The sequence below is a fragment of the Opisthocomus hoazin genome, chromosome 3 (assembly GCF_030867145.1).
Source record: "Opisthocomus hoazin isolate bOpiHoa1 chromosome 3, bOpiHoa1.hap1, whole genome shotgun sequence".
Lineage (NCBI taxonomy): Eukaryota > Metazoa > Chordata > Aves > Opisthocomiformes > Opisthocomidae > Opisthocomus > Opisthocomus hoazin.
In genome coordinates, this window is record NC_134416.1 from 54,338,538 (window position 1) to 54,359,066 (window position 20,529).

A 20,529-nucleotide genomic window follows, 5' to 3' on the forward strand; every position below is an offset into this window, starting at 1 on the left:
AAATTTTCACTAAAGCAACAGAAACTTTGGAATACTTAACCTAATAAGGTACTGGAAGTGAATGGCAAAATAAAGGAGTCTATCAATACAACAGACAAACTATGAACAAGAAATACTTGTATGACCCAAAATGTGCAAGACTACTACATACTGTAAGATATGGATCTCCTTCCCTGGGACAAATATCATTTTATTAGTAGAAGTACAGTTGCCAAGGCTGAACCTAAAAGAGCTTTACTATGCAGACAAGGTAATGTAATTGTACAAAATTGTTTCAATAAATCAATACAGGATCTATCTGCCACAGAATTAGTGGGGTTTTTTGGTGTTTGTGGGGTTTTTTTTCTTTATCACATATTTTAGTGGTACTTTTCAAGTTACTGAAATTCTTCAGGAATATCTGTTGCTATATCAAACTCTGGACTAGTTACTTCGATTAGATGAAGTTTGCCTTGTGAAAGGTTTTCTGGGGTACCCCTGCAGGAGAGCTATAATGAACAGTTCAGCGTAAGAACATATTGGCAAAAAGATGTATACCAAACTGGTGGTCAAATAAGCTAGTCTTACAAATACACTTTTAAATTATGTAAGCACCACTAGAAACATGTAATTAAAAATAGTCACAGCCCTGACATTACCATATGAGCAAACTATACAAGCTGTATGTGACCTAAGAAAGCATCTGTGACTCAGCTAGTAATTAACAGATCACAAAGTCTAGAAAGTAACTTGAGAAAAAAAGAAAAAAACCCAACAGATCATTAAAGTCCATCCTCTCCAAGTGGAAGGTATCAACAGAATGTTAAAAAAGAAAAATTAAATCTCTCTACATAGCAATATGACAATTAACTGACAAAAGGTCCTGTTAATTTTTTTGTAATGCATTAGAGAAAAATATGGAAGCTATCATTAAAAGAGTAGAAAATTCAAGTGTTTGTGATCATTAACACTTGTTTTTCCCCACCCTACACCAACGGAAGCCACTTCAAAATGTTTACTTATGTTCACTACTATCTGTAACAGTCCGATTTCAAAATCCCTATACTCTTTGTTGAAATCACTGGTTCCTTTAATTATACAACACTTCATACTCAGCTTTTCAACAGGCTCCTAAAATCCCAACACTCACAGCGTGACCTTCAAAGAAATTTTGAAGTAATTTCTTCACGCTTCTTAGTTCATCACGCATGCTCAGTCTTTCCTATGTCACCAAGCAGTCCGTACCTAGCACGACTGAGAACAGCACAGGCAGGGTCAGGTTCCGCAAGCCCATATAGCACTGGGCCACTCGCTTTCCTTTTAGGTACAGGAAATGTAAAACTTCGTAGGTGACTTGGTCGACGAATGACTCCAGTCTCACCCTCAACACAACAAACTAGGGAATTCAAGTTCTAACACAAGACAGGTGTCTGAGTTCCAACCCAGGAATGGAGAAGGCAAGTAACCCACACACTAAATTTCTCAACCATTGCTGGGTAGGAGGGGGTGGGGTGGGTAAATGGTTCCAGGTATTACAATGCCCTCAAAACAAGGAGCTGAAATGTTTGAGAATACAGAAAACTTGTGTTTAAGCACTAGAGCAGAAGAAATCACAGAACCTGATAAAAATATATCTATAGCTTTACTGAATTCTCTTTTGAATACAAAATCTCTGTTACATTGGATAAGGCAATAGAATCCACATTTTCTTCATATAAATATGTGCAAAATCATCTTTCATAGTTCTAAAAATTTAGTGTTCTGTTCTCTTCTTGTTTTCTTTCTTTATCTTTTTGCTCTTTCCCGCTTGTTTAGATGACTCTTCCTGAAATGAAAAACAAGCATTTAAAAATTTAATCAACATCCTTATATACTGTGAGCATTCTCTCAGTCACCCACTAGAATTATTTTTTAATATGAACAGTGTTCATAGTTCACCAGGATTTATGAAACTTCTGAGTTGTATAATATTTAACCACTCCATTTCATTAATTTGTCTGCTCATCTTGTTATTTAGAAACTTCTGCCTTCAGCAGTGATAAAACTACAGACATAGCAAGTATATAATGTAAAAATTACCTAAGCCGTTTCCACTCAAGGAAGAGGTTACCAGTACAGGATATGTCTGCGCTGTACTGCAAAACTGCTCCTAGTGTGGATGTGGCCTTATCAAGAGACATGCTCCACACCAGCTCATTAAAACCGCTTCCCTAAGTGGAACAAACCTATACTGGGAAAAATAAAATATTGCCAGTCTTGCTAGATCAACATTGTAAGGTATAGCTTACTCTGACTGCCAGTTCTGAAAAACAAGACTTCTCTTCAGTAGGCATTCATCACAAGCACTCTCCAAAATTGCAAGGGAATTTGCCACTCCATCTGACTGAACCTGGGACATTTAAATCTTTCCCCTTCTACCTGTCATCCATGGGAAGGAAACGGACCCTAACAGGATGTTACTTTGTTTGAATTCTCCTAGTCCACATTTTTTTTAAATGGTGTCTATCACCTATGATTCTGAAAACTTCTTTGGGTCTCATGAACCTTTCATTTTATAAAATGCCTACTAGGTGCAGTGATTCCCAAGCTCAGTCTGCCTGCCTACACACTAGAACTGGTAGCACAGTTAAGCATGAGAAGCAGCAGCTTTGAGTCTTCTGAACACACAGAAAGAGGCATCTCCCCTTCCCATCCTCCCTCAACTCTCAAATTTGTGTTCTGGACCAATGTCTTCAACTGCTGCCACCCTTCTATTGCACACTTCACACTTAAAAACCAGGTCACTAACTCCTTTGGAAGTTCTTCAGGAGTCTTTGCACTGATCCTGTGTATACTACCAGTGCATCAAAGCAAGCAGAGGATGACACAGGTAGTATTACTTTTCTTCTGGCTTCATCTAACAGTGACGATCTACACAAGTTCATATACAAATGCTTTCATTCTAAGTGGCAGAAACTTACCACTGAATGTACATAGTTGTATTCCACAAGTACATTTCTTGCGCAATTGTTTATATGTTTAAAACGATCTGGTCCTAAGAGAATACCTCCATACCAGCGGGATACCACAACTAACACATTGCGGACATTCAAAATCTGTTTTAAAAAAAAGAAGAAAAAAGAAAGAAAAGTTGTTAATTTTTACTTGAACTAGTTTTTACTGTTGACACCTATTTTAAACATAGAAAAAGTCTACTACCTTGCATTTTTAAGAAGAACTTACAGCCAGGTCTATGTCACACATATGTTATCAGAGGGTGATAAATAAAGACAAGTCAGCAGTTGTGGTAAGTTTCCCTCTCCAAGCTCCTACCCAAAGGTAAATTCAAAGTAAAATGAGTCAATATATCCCTCAGAAAGGGCACAAAGCTATCTCACGTTCACTACAGTTGCTCATTCATGTGTCAAAGGCTTCAGGCACTACTTAAAGGGAAAATTACAGAGTTACATTTATTAGTCTTTGATATGATGAATTATTATTTCCAGAGAACCTCCGTCACTGAGCACTTCCACATTCTTGGAAGTGTCGGTGGATGAGGCTAGTAACAGCCAGGGGACAGGCACACACACGGATACCTAAAATGCCACAAGCTAGCACTGTTTTCATGCGCAGGACTTAGCAACAACACCTGGGTAACACATAAAAACCTCTGCATTGACCAGGTTTGAGTCTTAGTCCCTCACAACCAAGCAGTTGCTTTCCGAATTCAGAAAGACATATATAAAGTTCACACAAAGTGAAATAATTGTATTAGCAATTACGTTTGAAAGGAACTAAACAGCCTTTATACAGCTTTTTTAAGACTGTAAGTAACAAAATCAAGCAGAGAGTTAAACAGAAGGGATGATTTCTTTCACTGCAATGAAAAGCAAGAAACATGGAAGGCCTTCAGCAGCTTTACTTTTCACAAAATCTAAATGAGAGTTGACTAGTCTTTAAAACTTGCATTTATTCCAACTAACAGCAGTTCTGCGCTCAGGATCTTCCCATCATCAGCAAACACTAGTAACACAGGGAATGCCAATTAAGTATCAGAGAGAAACACACAACTTGTCAAAATACAAGATGTACATTACTGCATGGAAACGTGTAGTGACAATCATCAGTTAGCTTTTTTCCTCAAATTAGTCTTGCATGATTAGTGACGACAATCCTGAATTTGCCCCTCAAACTAAGGCATCTGAAATCTCTGTGGAAGGTCTTAACTTATAAACAGCTTTCTCTGAAGTACAGCACAGTCCTACGCTAATGCATACAGATGGCCTGGAGTCAGACAGAGCAAACACAGCTTTATTTGCGTAAGGCTGAAAGAAAACACTGTGGTCTGCAAGATACCAGGGTGGTTTGGTGGAGGTGAGAAAAATCTCTTAAGAGCTAGCTGTCAATAAAGCATGTTAACAATCATTCATCATCTCCATTAAGGATAAAAATACATATATTTGACTAATTTGAACAATACTATTAGAAGATATCTATATTCTATAAGAATATCTATCATTGTTTGTGAAAACAAATATTCTCAGAATTTTAAAATTAAAAAGATAATGTCAAAAATTAAAAAAAAAAAAAGAAGGAAGGACTGGGGCAGGTTTTGTGACAGCTATTTTCTACTCTACGTTTACACATTGGCCCTAAAGTCTATGTATAGCAACTGTTCACAGTAAACAGGATGCCAAACATAGCTGGGATCTTTTAACTCGAAGTCTGAAAGAATTAATCTAAAATACAGTTCCTTGTAACCAGAAAGTGCTATCTTGACTGAAGTGCTAGGTTTATTTCAAACAAGTACGATTTCTACTGCAAAATAAGAACTGAAAGTACAGCAACAATACATGTATTAAGCCACCTAATTTTCATGCCCGTATCATGTGTCATACGTGCTTATAACAGAAAAACTACAAGACCTATGAACATCTAGAAATCAGCCCATCAACTATTATAATGTTTTCCTATGGGTGAAAATTGCACTTTTCTGATCCCTACAGCAGTACTCTTCCAAAATAAAAATACTCCCAGTAACTACGACTACAGATGGAGAGAGGATCCATACCATTTAGATGCATTCACATTTAAGGGGAAATTTCATGTCATCTTCTAAACTAGATTTTTATGGAATGTTAAGTGTCTAGACACTGTAAGTCTGACAAATTTCAAAAGTATACATTAACTTGCTGAGAAAAAGCTGATAAGCTCAGAAAAAAAAATTCGAGGTATGGTAACTGCAAAGTTGTTTCTTTACATTATTTTTCTTGCAATAATATTTTCACACTTACCACACACACTTGCATATATTACTTAAAATAAGGTTTCCCTTTCAAATCAGGTTTGAGTTACCTAGGAAGTTTCAAAAAGTTCTAAATGAAAAATGTCAAAATATTTCCATCAATTATATTTTTTTCAGGAAAAAAAGAAAGCTTGGAACTAAGTAAGTAAATAAAAAGCTTTAAAATAGTCTCCAGGAATAAGAGTACAACACATTAAGCAACAGAATATGCAAGCAAGCAACGGATGGGAAAAGAAAACCCTTGTTGTGAACGGGTTATCAATCTAAAAATCAAAATTAAAAACAATAATTAGTGTGCTAACATAGCTAAGTGACTTGAGGAACTGCATAAGATGTACCCAGCTGTCACCTGTAGTTATAATATTTTACTTACGGTTCTACTAGGGCTTGCATTATGCCTGTGAATACAAACTTACCAATCTCAATTCACACCTAGTAGCAACTTTGCTGAGGGAATATTACTTCAACGCTTGAAAACTAAAATACAAGAGTATGAGGGCTAAGGACCCAGAACTGGAAACAGCACAAAGAAACAGATGATATGATCAAAACAACTTAACTCCTTCACTCCCACTACCTTTTGCATTTGAAGCTCTAATACCCAAGTTAAAATATAAGTGTATTTTTATCACGAATGTTTGAGGAAACTGAATGAACGGTTGTGCATAGGTCAGCTGTTACATTCTGTTAATCAGCTTCTTCCAGTCTTTATACCATACACCCCACAGTAAGCACAGCAATCAAAACTTATTTCTTTTTCAAACCGTTCAAACTAATACTACCACCTATGAAACACTACCTGTTTCTTTGATCCAAGACTTGGAAATCCCGATTTACTACATGCATGCAACAGTCTGTATTTTTTCTTTCACCTTTAAGAAAGCAATCATCTGTCTAAGAGTGGAGCAAGAATTAAAATAATCTTCTACAAGTTTATGTACATTGTAGTGATTTTTAAACTCTGTTCAAGACCTCCAGAAGTCAAAGATTAATTTCTATAACCTGCATAAGGTGAAGAAGACGTCCACCTGCTGCTGTCTCCCCATCATCTTCACAATCCTGTAAGAACGTATGCTTGTCTTCACAGTATATTCTTAAAAAGAAAAAAAAAGCAAAAAATAGAAAAAAATTAACATAAAAGCTTAAAAAAAAGTCAGTCAACATTTTTAAATGATTAATGAAGTCTCAGGGATCTTTCAAACGCATGCATATCAAGTCTACTTCTCTATTAAGGACATTTACTTGAAAACAGGATGAGGCTCAGGGTAAACCACAAATATTATCTGTATAGTAGAACAAACGTTGAGAAGCTTTTACATAGACTTTAGCTACTGCAGGTTAACTCCAGATTCATTGCCAGTAAAAAGTCCCTAATAAAATAAATCCTTAGGTTTTTAACTGAATAATTACGCCTAGCTGAAACCAACTCTATCAATACAGGTTCAAATTATGGTACACACCCAAACGTTGGAAGAACTCGGGCAAAAATATTATGAATAACTAGTTAGGTCTATGTTTCAGCAGCAGTGTGAAGCTATTGCTGAAATCCTCCTTTAGATTCTCCATGCCAGCTCCTTCTTCAGGGGGGCACTCCAGGAAACTCTGGGGTGCACTGCTTCACATACAGGATAGCTGCCCAGGTCTAATTTTCCAGAAGTAATGCTCAGAAGTCTGCTGTTTGCTACCAATTGATTTCATGACTTCCGAACTTCAGTAATACACACGTAACACAACAACAAAGACGCTTCTGGTACTACATGACAAATATGAAGCAGTAAGTACGTTTCTGTTGCTTTTCTGAAGTCTATTTATATAGTACTAGTGAAAGAAGCCAGATCATCACCAGAGACAACAGAAATCCCCTCTTTACAGAAACCTTTTACTTAGGTAGACTTCTTGGTAAAGTCAGCTTTCACTTGCTCTCATTTCATGTTTCACCATGATCACACTGGGACATCCATGAATGGATCAGTGTCTATACATGCTTTTTCAGATGACTGGTTCCTCCAGTGATGAAAGGGGCTCCTTTATTCGTCACTTACATTGCCCAGAAAACCTACATCACTGTCTGGACTGAGACCAATTCATTTCACATAAGCTACATTTACAGAAGTTGCCAGAGACAGACCATTGCCAAATCGATTTTTACCTGTTTCTCATTTTCCCTGAAGTTTCTTGCACCTTTCACGTGCCAGGTGTCTGCACCAGGCTTTCTGTTTCAGCTTTTATTTCAACTAAAAATTTTCAGCTATTTTTAAACATGACGTTGGGGGGGTAAAATAGTTACTCTGCCCAAGTAAAAACACATTTAGTTCAGGATGATGCAGCATTCCCATGCTCACACATACTATACAAAGTATAACAACACATGTTCAAATCCACTTTTAGTCTTTTTTTACCCCTAATGCTGTTTTGCTATCTTGTTTCATACTATATGTTCTACTTTCCTGACCTCAAATTCAAAATAAAGCCTAAAACCTTTACCACACAAATAAAAAAACTACTCCCATAAAAATTTAATAGCAAGGAATTTCTTTGATGCATTTTACTTTTCTCATGTCATGCTCTTGTTTGTCAAACACAGCAAGGAAAAAAAAAAATTTAAAATCACTGTTCATCTCTCACCTGTATGCATATATGTTGTGGGTAGCACTTGCAATTTTCTTATTCTCATACAATTTTTCAAGAACTCGCTTTACCTTTAAAAAAACAGAAATAAGCTTCCTTTTATAATGGGGATTTCATACCCACCATGTCAATATAACTGCTAAACAAACATCTCCTTCTTAATACTGTAATGAAAGTTCTATACTTTCACTTAAATTGAACTAAATATTCTGCATGATAACTCAAGCAGCAGCTTCTCAGTACCCTTTTACTAGTTTCAAATCATTTTTCTGGGATACTGAAAACAGCTGTTCCTTGAATACTGTGTACATTGATGTTATTGCTCAAGACACAGAAGTGTCAAACTGGTTTACTAAACCAGAGAGTAAGATCTAGAAAACAGTTTTCATTGGCATTAAGTATCAATTACACCTGGTTACTTTTTTCAACAGTAACTTTAAGCTGGCATAATATAACACAATTTGACATACATTTTCCCATTAGACATTTTTAACTATTTCCCAAAAACATGTGATGTTTAGCAAGCTCTACTACATTTCATTCTGAGTTTTTCTTTTTTCCTCAAACATGCTTTTTTCAGTTTCCATTTCACAGAAAGAATAACTTTTAAAATGCTCTATTACTGGTCTGAAAGTGCCAGTAGCTCCTAGAAAACAGATATTCCCACCACGCCCATCTCTCTGCTCTTCAAAAGTACCAAATTCAAAAACATTTATCAACATCAGCTCATTTTCTGTTTCTAAAAGTTAGCAATGGTTCAAGCCTTTCCTTTTCGGTCTAGCAAAGAGGAAAGCTTTGATCAAAACACTGTTTTAGTACATAATGCAAAATTAAGCCAATGATTACACTATCTCCTCTTTCTAAAGCAACCCAGTTCATAGGGACCCACTATTCATAGGAACTGAGCACAGCTAAGAAAGCCCCTGAAATGCAGTGCTATTTTAATGAAAATGGCAATGTACTGAGTATTTTAAAACTCTGAGTTGTTCCACAATAACCTAATGAATAAAATTACTTTCACTTTGCAAGCAGTAAAAGAATAGCTCAAAAAAGCTGAAGGTGTGTTCAGAAAAGCTCAAATTGTATCCAGACGGAGAAAAATAAGATAGATGACGAGACATATGAAAAGCACAGCACAATTTTGAAGGTGTAAAAATAAAATTAATAATAGGGTTTTTTTTAAAAACTCCTAAGACACTGAAGCTTACCGGAGATCTGTACTGCCAGCAGATAAATATAATGTATATAATACAAAAGAATCACTTAAAGAAGATACAGTTGTAGCACAAAAACCTAAGTGAATGTACAGTATTTATGAACTTAAAAGGTCAGGCAACGATGATATAGTGGAGCCTTACCACAGAATAAGGTTGAGCAAGCTGATAAAATCAACAGAAACAAATCAGCAAAACCAGATCATTTCTGTATAAAAGTTTCAAAGGGACTGGAGTATGAAGCTGTTGAACTATAGCTAAAGAATCTAACCTACCAATTAAAACTGCTTCTGCACCAGCAGGCGACTGATGCAATACCAACACCTCAAAAGTACTCCAGAAAGGATGCAGGGAACTAAAGACCAACAAATCTTACATCCATACTAGGCAAACTAACGAGGGAGAAGCAAAACTCATAAAACCACAGACAGCTTAAAATGTAACAGCTTTTGTATATGGAAATGTGCCTCAAAGCCCTGTCAATCTGCCAACATTCTTTCAGTCACTGAGCGTATAGCAGATCCAGCTTACCTGCAATGTCAAAGAGCATTTGACAAGATTCCTTACCAAAAATTAAAATAAAAGCTAGAATTGGAGAAAAGGAAAGGAAAATCCTCTCAAGGTTTAACTCTCATGACAAGAAAAGATGAGTAGATCAGCAGTTTCCCCCCTAAACAGGGATCATCAAAGGACACTGATGGTAATAGCTGTGAAGTGATGTACCAAGTGACTCCAAACTAGTTATCAGCATTTGCAAAAAGAGATCTTGGAGTTATAACAGACATTTCTATGAAAACACCAGTTCAGAGCTCAGTACAGGTCAAAAAAGTAAACTGAAAGGTATTACTAGGAAAAGAACATGGAAAACAGAAACACTCATCACACCGCTCTATAAATCCTTGGAGTGACTGCATCTTCAGGGTTGTGTGTAGTTCTAGTCTGCTTCTCAAACAGATTACAGCATCCATTACACATACCGAAACAGACTGGGGGTCTTCAGCCCAGGAAACAGAAACCAAAGGTCTATAAAATATGATAGATGTCTATAAAATCCAACTGCACAGAGAAAAGGGAGAGATGCAACAAACAAATTTACGAGTGACTGATTCACAGCAAACACAGGAAGGCATCGTTTCATACAATGCTGTGGATTCTGAAAATAAATTCTGCTGCAAGAAGCAACAGGATAAATGCCACAAAGGATAAACAAAACAAAAAATCAGTAATATTAAACGCAAGGATACTTCCTTTGCCTTGTGTTAAACTTCTGAAAGAGGGGACACATGATGCAAAATAAAATGTAGGTCCCCTTTTCTAGCACTCTGTCTAGTTCTACATCCACCAGTGATTCCAGTACAAGACAGGAATCACTGCAGACATTTTTTCCAGTGGTAGGCAAATACAACTCTAGAAGCACGCTTACCCTCCTCATTGAGGTCTCGATAAAGATTTACTTATGCATTATCCAAGTGCATTTTTCAATACAATTCCTTTCTGAAGGAGGGAAAACACGTATAAACTTCATTTTAATTTATTTTCCAAGTAACACATGGTAGACTCAATAGCTTCCAAATATCTTACAATAAACTTGTCAACACCCAAAAGGCAAATTCCGATGTTCTTACATCTACTGCATCTAATGGTAAAGAATAGCACGACGTATTGCAGAGTTGCTATTTAGAGCTATTTAGCTGATAGTGAAAGCAAGAAACTGATGAATACTCAGACAATATTAGCACACAAAGAGATGCAAAGACAGACAGACATATTTCGCTAATCCCAAGTATTTCAGTAATATTTTGTCAAGCTCAAAGTACAGACAAAAAGAGTAGATCTGTACTGACTTGTCTGGTTGTCACCACAGGAGCCAGATGTGCCTGGAAAGTACTCCTTCGATCTGTGATTGGGTTTCCATGCTGTATGGATGGCAGTTCTTCATCTACTGATCACAAACAAGGCAGTGTTTGCTTTCTTCTAAGGGTATTTAAACAATGTATACGGCTACATAAGTAAAGATGTCTCAGCTTTAAATAAGGGATGTGTTAAATTTAAGTACACAAGATGACACACAGAACCACCAAAAATATGTTCAGTTTCTTTACAATTGTTATTAATCTTTACTATAATTTTAATGTTATTAATTTTACTCAAAAGCTGAGTAGAAAACCAGAACTGTAGGGCTTCTCTGTCTTCTAAATTGTTTCACCAGAATTAACAAAGCCACGTTTCTCACCTTCTTGACTTTCACATGTAACGTAATTTAACATTTTAATTGGATCTTCCTGAATGGGCTGATAGTCTACAAGAAAAATATCTCCATCATCTTCATCAACTTCTTCACTGGTTTTCTTAATATCTGGTTCTATTAAGATACAAGTAGTAGAAATTATTACACACTTCTTTTTTGTGAGACAAGGAAGATTAAATTTCTTTTTCTCAAAACTCTCTGGCTTTTCAGATCAAAGCAGTTTGTCATTAAGAATTAGAAAATGCAAAATAGTAACATTAATTACAATAAACCTCAGAAATTCTTAGTCCCATATTAACTAAAATCTTAGAATTAGGAATACAATTTTCATGCTAAGTGATTCTTACATAATATCTTCCGTTTCGACACTAATTAAAAGAAGCATAATGTTTACCATTTCCACTAAGCATTTACAATGCTACTATTACTTTAATCTGAAGTTAGACTAAAATAATCCGATGCTTCACAAGAATTCCAGTAACTTACTAGTCATTTTGGGAAAAATGTAGAGCTGTTGTTCAATGCAACTTAATGAGGTTATAAAAACTGTTATATTGGAACATCTCTCTGGGCATGTTTCAAGCACTCTGGGATTCCCAAAATGTTACTTTCCTTCATGCATAGGACATACGAAAAATAATAGTCAATAGCAAAAGAGTAAATATCACACATAGGTAGTGCTCTGGCAACTGGATTCAAAGGGAATCAACCATACAGACACGTTAATGTATTACCATCTAATTTGCTATTTAGAGGGCACATCCTACGATGTAGTGATGATGTAGTTTTTGTAACACAGGTATTTTCAATAAAAAAAGCAGAGGGGTGATATACCATGTTCAAAAGGCCTAGAAAAATCATTAGGTGTATTAAGTAGAAGCCACAAGGTTGCTGTCACAATAGTCCAACAGACTTCCAATATTGTCAGTAAAACTTTCACTTCTTACTATCCACTCCTTTAGTCATGTCAATGAAAAATCACTTTTAAAATTTCTGTGATGCAGCAACAAAATGCAGTTTACTGAAAGACTAAAACTAGACCTGATCACGAAGCAGCACTGAAAACATGCATTTTTTTTCATCTTCAGCCTTCTATTCCTCAGAGAACTGATCTAACATCCACCACAGAAAAATACTTCTATTTCCTTTTGCCACAACAGCATACATGCATGTCACTCATGGATTTCATAGCAGTTTAGTCAATTTAATGCACCAAAAAAAAACAACAAAAAGCCCGCTGCTTTTTGAAAGACCACCTGTGAATTTACACAAACTTTATCACTATAAGAGTAACAGCAGAAGAATCAATGCAACACAAGGATCATGTACTTCTCATCCCAACACAGCAAAATGGAACACTTGGTCATTTGTCTGCATATTCCACTGAAGTTTTTCTTCTCTTCAGACTAATCCCAATCCTCCAAGAGTGCACTCCACACCAGAAATTAATTACTGATACGAATTATTTCTTTACAGAACAGAGGACAATGCATAATGTACCTGTGTGCAGCACTCTGCTTTCAGGCAAGTAATTTAATTCCTGAGAAAACTAAGGACCTTGTTCTAGTTCACTGAGGGCACACCCCTCCTTTTTTTCCCTACTGCTTTTTAAAAAGCGAAGCTATCACTGTAAAACAATAAGCTATGACACTGGAGACTGTTGTTTTCTGTTATTTAGATCCAATACAAAATTGGGCATAAACCTTTAACTGGTAATTAAATCTTACTTTGCAGTTGAACAAGACGTAAACTGAAAAACTCATTTATTTTCTGAAGTACCTTGATCTGATGACTGCGCCTTTTCTACAAGAACTTCTCGTATCTTCTCCACCCACAAATAAAGTATACTTTCACCAAGGTTCTGTCTGGAAGTCAAAATTCACAGTGAATAAAAAAACTCAGTTTTGCGGATTTCACCTGGAAAGTACACCAAACAACATACAGACTTCAGACATGCAGAAATAGAACATTATAATCTAGTGAGATAAAAAGCTTAGACAGGCTCATGGAAAGTTCTGTCTCAGTAGTTCACTGGGTGAAGCACATGATACCTGCATCATTATATACTCTCTCTTGTGGCTTGCTTTTTCTTCTTCTGCTTTTCTTTCTTTTTTTTTTTTTTTTTTTTTTTTTTTTAAATTACAAGCACCAGTGCTGGAGGAAAATAGGCAACTGACAGAAACTTCCTGGCCACTAGAGAAAGGGAAAGCAACTGTGAGAAGAGTAAGTTGGACAGTCCTCAGCACCTTCAAAAGAATACTAAGCTGTCTAGCCTTAGAGCTTACTCTGCATCAGTCTTCCCTACAGAAAGCACTGAGCCAGGGATGAGCTCCTTCAGCTGCTCTGCGGCTGTAGGGGGACTCTCTCCCTTCATGTCTTGGAGGGGGGCTCTTCCTTGGGACAGCACTACTTCTCTTCCCTCTCAAGCACTCAGCGCACGCACAGCAGAGGTTCATCTCGGTGGACTGCAATAGCAGGTCAAGGGCAGTAGACAAGTGGGGCACTGGAATGATGTGCCAGAGTTTGGGTAACAAGAAGTCCTATAGGAGAGGGAGGTAGGGATTTAGGTCTAGGACTCCTTAGTCGGAGTCACAGGTGTGTATTAAGGTACTGGGCGGGGGGGGATGAAAGCATTTTTTATGTGCATATTCAGAGTTAAGAAGTGCTGCCTTAATGTGCAGTGGGACCCAAACAACCCAAAATATATTTTAAATGGTGTCCTGAAAAGGTGCCTTCACAATTATATTAATATGTTTATGAACTGTGCACATTTGTCTCAAAAACAAAATGAAAGATCTAGGGCTGTAGGTCACTCATGGTTTCTCACTAATTTTATTCTTACTGTCACCATCTGGGGCATGACCTCAGTACATATCAGTGGCAAAATTGCATTTTTAAACTCTTACTTTGCTTAATGCGAAGCACTACTGCTGAATACAGCCAGAAATTCAAACACATATACATATTTTAAGAAAAATATTCAAGCAAAAATAAGGAATCTATAAACTTGCAGTGCCCTCTTGACAGACTCCAGAACAATTCAATGCCCTGATTTTATGCTACTTCTTATCATATAGAAGCACTACTTTAATCCGTGAAGAACTATATTTGTTTTAATGATGGAATGAGAAAGATCAGATAATGAAAAAGATTCCTCTGTTTTGTGCAAGTAAATAGCAATTTCTTCAGTGTAACCCAATTTCAGCTTCTCCCTATTCACAAATTACACTTTATCTGCAAGGTTACTATGCCGCTTTCTTTCTTGTCACTTGTATCTAAGTCACAAAACAGAGCTTTCTATTGAATAAAAATCTTACCAGAAGACTATCCAGGGAAAAAAAAAAAAAAAAACAACCAACAACAAAAAGCAAACCCCAACATTTGCTACATTTTTAAGAACTTTGGGTCTCCCAAAACAGACTTGTGAATTGTAATTATCCACTTTTTCCACCTCCTTAAGAAGACAGTAACTGACACTACAGTTCATATTAGTTTAGATTGCAGAACTATACAATTTAGATCACTAGGGTCTAGAAATCTGGAAAAACACACAATATAAACAATGCAGAGTACCTCTGTTTATCTGACTACTATTTAGACATTGGATAGATAAAAAGCTTTCACAAACACTGTGCACATCAGTGACTACTCCAAAAGGTTTTTAAACAGTCTAAAGCAACATACATGGCATAAAGTACACATTCATTTCCTGCTGAACAAACAAAAACGAGAGAAGATCAGTAAGGGCCCTGACCATCAACTGATACGGACAGAAGAGAGCTGCAAGGGACTGATCTAACTAGCACAATTAAATAGGCTATAAGACTGCAGGGAGAAAGAAACTAAAAAAAAAGAAAAAAGTGCAAAAGAGAGAAAAAAAGAAAAAAGCGCTTTACAACCATGCTATTTCTCCTCATAGTCCTCATGTGGCAACTTGTACCAGATGCTCAGGACATCTGAAGTACCACCTATAGCAGCTCTACCTCTGGCAGAGACTCCAGCAAATCCTATGAATCTGGACAGTGTCAAGGACAATCTCTGTCTTTTTTGCTGCACTGAACAACTCTGATTAACATGATAATAAAACTTTGCACTTAAAACCTATGTGCTGCTGTTAGCTGCACACTGTGATAATAAACAGTACACTATGTTACAGATTCTAGTTAATAGATTCTACATGTGTTTAATTTGTTTTAAAATCTACTTATCCCTTAGCTGTCGTTTAAGAAAAATTGTTTTGCCACTTACGCTCTAAGACACAAGCAAATGTTTTCACATCCCACAGTTTAACATTCAAATGCAGAGTAGATGTAGAAATCTCACACTTCATAGCACCAACGCATAAGCACTCTCATAGATTCTAAAGGGAGTCTGTTCTATTAGGAGCTAAAATGAAGACTCCTAACCTTATAAAACACCAGGTCTAAACGATCTAACAGAAGTATGTCAGAGTTTAACACAATTTGTTCTTGCAAAATTCTTAGTATATACACAGCACCTTTAACTATTAGATTTATAGAAGAAACTTGCTGGTTTATGGTAATTGCAGCAATTCCTTCACAACTACTAGTTCATGCAGGTACTTCAAAAGCATATATTGAGCAGGACATGAAACTGAAAAGCCATTGTCTCCTTTTACTATATTCCAGTCTCTAACTTACACATATATTTCATCCAAGCTATTGGCTAGTTCCATATAATCTTGTCCTCGAAGCCAAGAGGCACTACAATGAAAAGAAATACATTGAAAATTGCGCCCATATGCCAATTCCAACATCTCAACAAACACTCATTTTAAAATAAATGTGATAGACACCTTGAAAATAAAACATTGTCAATCATTCCTACTTAACAACATTCCAGTTGTAAACACCTTGGTAAAAGCACAATCACCCAGTTCTCCTTCAAGACTCCTAACTTGGGCTGCCTTTTCTTACCTCCGGCAACAAAGGTGGACTCATTTTTCACGGTAGGCCATTGTCACCCCAGAGTCACCTTACGTATCATTAATTTACTTTTCCAACTCCTTCAGCAACATTGTGCCTATTATATTTAGAATGACCCTTCAGTTCTGTACCTGTATCCTCCTGATCTTGATAAAATATAAACTTTGTCTCAAGTTTACCAGCACTGTTTTGTATTGCCTTGTCAATACTGCTGACCAAAACTCAGTAGATACACTGTGTGTCACGGCCTGCAGGTCCCTCTATCCACATCAGCGACCCGCCTTACGCGTCTCCATTCCCATCTTGTTTACATGTCAGGAGACAAGGAGAGCAAGGAAGGAAAACAGGAAAATGGCACATGCCATGGCTTCATCCCAGCAAGAGTCAGTGCTCAGATGAAAAGCTGGGCTTACAATCTGAAGCAAGCATCCAGACAAGAGGGGTACATCCAAGGAGTGATGGGACATCACTGTCCAACGCAACAGGCAGCAGCCACCACCCCGCCACAGTCTAATTGCTGCCTTGCCACAAAATAATGCTGCAAGAATTAGAACTGAGGGAAGTGAGCAAACTGTCATAGGGAGCTCCACGAGGCTAACTCAGGAGAAAGATTAGAATATTCCTGCTGGAAACATCCCTCCTCCTCGGTATACTTTAATTCAGGGAGTCAACTAAACCTCAACTTACACTACAAACAATTAACAGAGGTAACACAGAAAAGCAATACAAATGTTTGAAAGCAAGCTTCACTTACTTTAGTTGATAAATAGGTGGCTCTGAAGTTGGATATCCGGGTGGCAAAACCACCTGAAAGAAATTCAGGATGAGCATTAACTGGACGACTACTCTCAACCAGCTGAGCTTTACTGGTGGACTCTGATGTCGAGTGTTACAAATGAAGAAAATAGTCGGCTATGTTGTTACAGAATGACAAGAAAACCTGAATATCTGTATTTAGGATTCCAGTAATGGTAATGCACACAAATACTGTATTTCACAGTGCAATTTTTGTAGACAAAGAGTTATGCAAAATAAAGTGCAGAAGAAATCTGAAAGGAGCTGCATACATGGTTACCGGACTAATTTAAGCGGCTCTGAACTTCCTTAAGTAGACACTTCAGTGTTTCCTCCACTAAGCAAACTTACTGTTTTCAGTTCTGTAAACATGAAGTAGCAAGTCACTCAGTTAAGTTGATCTGAATTTTGTTTTGTCTCCACACATTCCAGAATAAATCTAAAAGCAATTGCAGCAGATTCATTGAGGTGTCCTACACAAAGTCAGTGTAAAAAATATTTTAAATATTAGTCTTCGGAGAAAAATACTTGAATTAGTTTATGTCTGGTGTGGAATTGGGGTATGCAACTACTGAAAACACCGCAAGCACACTGATGTGTTACAGGAACAATCACTGAAAAGACTATCACAGATTCCAGTCCAAAAGCTCCTTAACCCATTTGAGCAGACAATGAATCCTATTTAAAAGGGTTTCATGCAGGCCCAATATTTTGCGTGCATCAGTCCAACTTCAAATTCTGTGCCAAACTCCTTAAGACCGCTATACCTGCAGACAGAGGGTCCATTTTGGTTGATCCAGACAATCATTAATCTTAATGCAATAGATTTTTTCATCTTCATCAACAACACACCAATCTTCACCATATATGGATGAAAGGGCTTCAATTTCATCAATCTAGAAAAAGCATTACGCAAAAAGAATAAGTCACAGTTTTAAGTCTTTCTCTTCTACAGCTTATTTACAGATGTGACAAGATTCACTACCCTGGAAGGCCATACATCCAGTCCCCATTCACACCGTAAGTAAACTTTGCTCAGCTCTTGCATAGACACACCGGCTTTTGCATTTCCACAGACAGCCCTGTAATTCTCAGCAGTGACGAGGTGAGCAAAACAACGCGGAGCAGCTACAACGCATCCCTGCAGCTCCCAACCCCTGCCACTCCTAGCTGGGTCATCCCTCAGCAGGGAGCAGACTCCAAGGCCTTGGCACCGGCTCTTACTGAGTAAAAGCGCATACATTTATCCACCAAACCCCCACAAAAACCGGAGACCCACCTTCCACCTACCAATCAGACACGCAAAACGCCTCTCCGGTGCAAACGGGGCCCGCCGCCCCTCACAAGGCCAGAAGCCACCTCACGTCACCGCCTCCGACGCCGCGCTCCTACCGCCCGCCCGAGGACGCCGCAGCCCGGCCCGGCCAGGCCCGTGACGCCCCGATCCCACACGCACCGCTCGCCGCAACCCTCCTCACCCCCACCGCCGCTCACTTGCTGCTGGGCCGTTTCCTCGTCGCTCGCCGCCATCGGTACCTGGCGTAAGGCGGGGACAGGGGAAAGGGCGGTCGGCTGCACGGCGGCAGGCCGCGTGCGCATGCGCAGACGGGGAAGTTTGCGCAGTAGCGGCGGTGAAGCTGCCTGGCCCTTCCCTCCGCCAGCACCCCCCCTCCCGCCGACGGGCCGGCGCGTGCGCAGTGCGACGCCGGCGTCAGCGTGCGGTGTTCGTCCGGTCCCGTCCCTCTTCGGCCGGTGTGCCCGGAGCCTAGCTGGCGAGAGGGTCGAAAGGGCAGAGACGGCTGCCCCGGGGGGCTCTCAGGCTCCTGAAGGGAGAGCCGCGCTCTGCTCCCCGCCCTCAGGGCCGGGCCGGGGCCAGCCCGGTAACGGCCGGCCCAAGGCGAGATGGCGAAGCCTCAGTGCATCAGGTCCTTCTTCCATGCGATAAGCTCCCGTAGGCCTCGCTGCCCTGCTGCTTGGTCCCGGTTCTCTCAGGACTGGCTGCGCTTACCGGCTCGTCTCAGCAGCCGCTACCTTCCTCCCCTCCCTGTGGCCTGAGGTGTTTCTGACGGACAAACGGTGTTCCCCAGAGCAGGGTTGTCCCGGTGATCTGTTTCTTTCCAGGTTAGATTTAATGGCTGTCTAAAGTAAAGGAAACGCAACATACTCGTACAGTAAGCTGGGCTTGTTCAGCCTGAAGAAGAGAAGACTGCGAGGGGACCTAATATATGCTTACAAATATCTCAAGGGTGGGTGTCAGGAGGATGGGGCCAAGCTCTTTTCAGTGGTGCCCAGCGACAGGACAAGGGGCAATGGGCACAAACTGAAGCATAGGAAGTTCCAGCTGAACATGAGGAAGAACTTCTTCCCTCTGAGAGTGACGGAGCCCTGGAACAGGCTGCCCAGGGCAGTTGTGGAGTCTCCTTCTCTGGAGATATTCAAAACCTGCCTGGACAAGGTCCTGTGCAGCCTGCTGTAGGTGACCCTGCTTCGGCAGGAGGGTTGGACTAGATGACCCACAGAGGTCCCTTCCAACCCCAACCATTCTGTGATTCTGTAAGTACCCCAAATAAGTAGGTCAAGATGTAGCATAAATAAAATCTACGTCTGTCATGCATTGCCACAGTATCAAGATTACACCTGTCAGGTGGTATTTTTTGCCTGATTCGTTACATCCTATTTTTAAAATAAAGTGTGTAAGCAGTTTATTTCAGTGACAATTTTACAGATGCAGTCATTTTTACCTTGCATTTATGTCACTCAAAATGAGCGATTGGCATTCTTACAACTACATAATTTCTTCTAAGAAAGGACTGAAAAAAAAATCATAGGTGTTTCAAGTAGTTTTCATCACAGGTATAGAAATGCAGTTCATTTATTTGACAAGCTTTATGTATCTCTTTTAAAGACAGCACTGATCAGTAAAGGTCTCTTTTTGCTTCAGTGCAAGTACAGTGCCACCTTTTTCGCAGTTTATATGTTTTCTTCCAATGTATTTTTTACACTGACTTAGTTGTGAAGAATTCAAGGTAAGCTTTGTTTTCCTCTTTCTCAAAAGCTGTGAGAATCTGCACCTGCTCTGTAGAAGAAGATTAGAGTTCAGAATGATTTTCACAAACGGGGGACACGTTCTCAAAAACAGCAACAAAAAAAACAAGATGCAATGAGCAAAGACAAGCCCAGCAATGTACTATCAACTGCATACATTCAGGATGGAGAACTACTAGTTACAGAGCAGTTCCACAGAAATGATTTGGGAATTACAGTGAATCCCAAGCTAAGCATTCGCCAACAGTGCCGTGCTTTTGCTTAGAGGAGAACCATCACGCCGGGATGTCCAAACACATGCGAGATAATGTAAGACACGTGAGGTAATCATGCTTTGTACGGAACTGCTAAAGCCCCAGCTGGAATTCTGTGTCCAATTTTAGACACTTG

At 38.8% G+C, this 20,529-nt stretch overlaps 1 protein-coding gene across 3 annotated transcripts; it reads right to left on the minus strand.

Moving 5' to 3' along the window:
• Positions 1 to 1,602: 1,602 nt before the first annotated feature.
• Positions 1,603 to 18,671, minus strand: IMPACT (impact RWD domain protein). 3 transcript variants are annotated; one of them, XM_075416305.1, is made up of 11 exons: positions 18,589 to 18,671; positions 17,862 to 17,990; positions 17,054 to 17,106; positions 16,015 to 16,077; positions 13,133 to 13,218; positions 11,339 to 11,467; positions 10,950 to 11,044; positions 7,889 to 7,962; positions 6,266 to 6,356; positions 2,940 to 3,074; positions 1,603 to 1,804 (listed from the first exon to the last, which is right to left on the minus strand). In XM_075416305.1, the coding sequence occupies exons 1-11, from the start codon at positions 18,622 to 18,624 to the stop codon at positions 1,733 to 1,735; spliced, it is 963 nt and encodes a 320-aa protein (XP_075272420.1). In that variant the 5' UTR covers positions 18,625 to 18,671; the 3' UTR covers positions 1,603 to 1,732. The 3 variants fall into 3 exon arrangements, with proteins under 3 accessions (XP_075272420.1, XP_075272419.1, XP_075272421.1); XM_075416304.1 differs by having other exon boundaries at positions 10,950 to 11,047; XM_075416306.1 differs by lacking the exon at positions 16,015 to 16,077 and having other exon boundaries at positions 10,950 to 11,047.
• Positions 18,672 to 20,529: the final 1,858 nt, after the last annotated feature.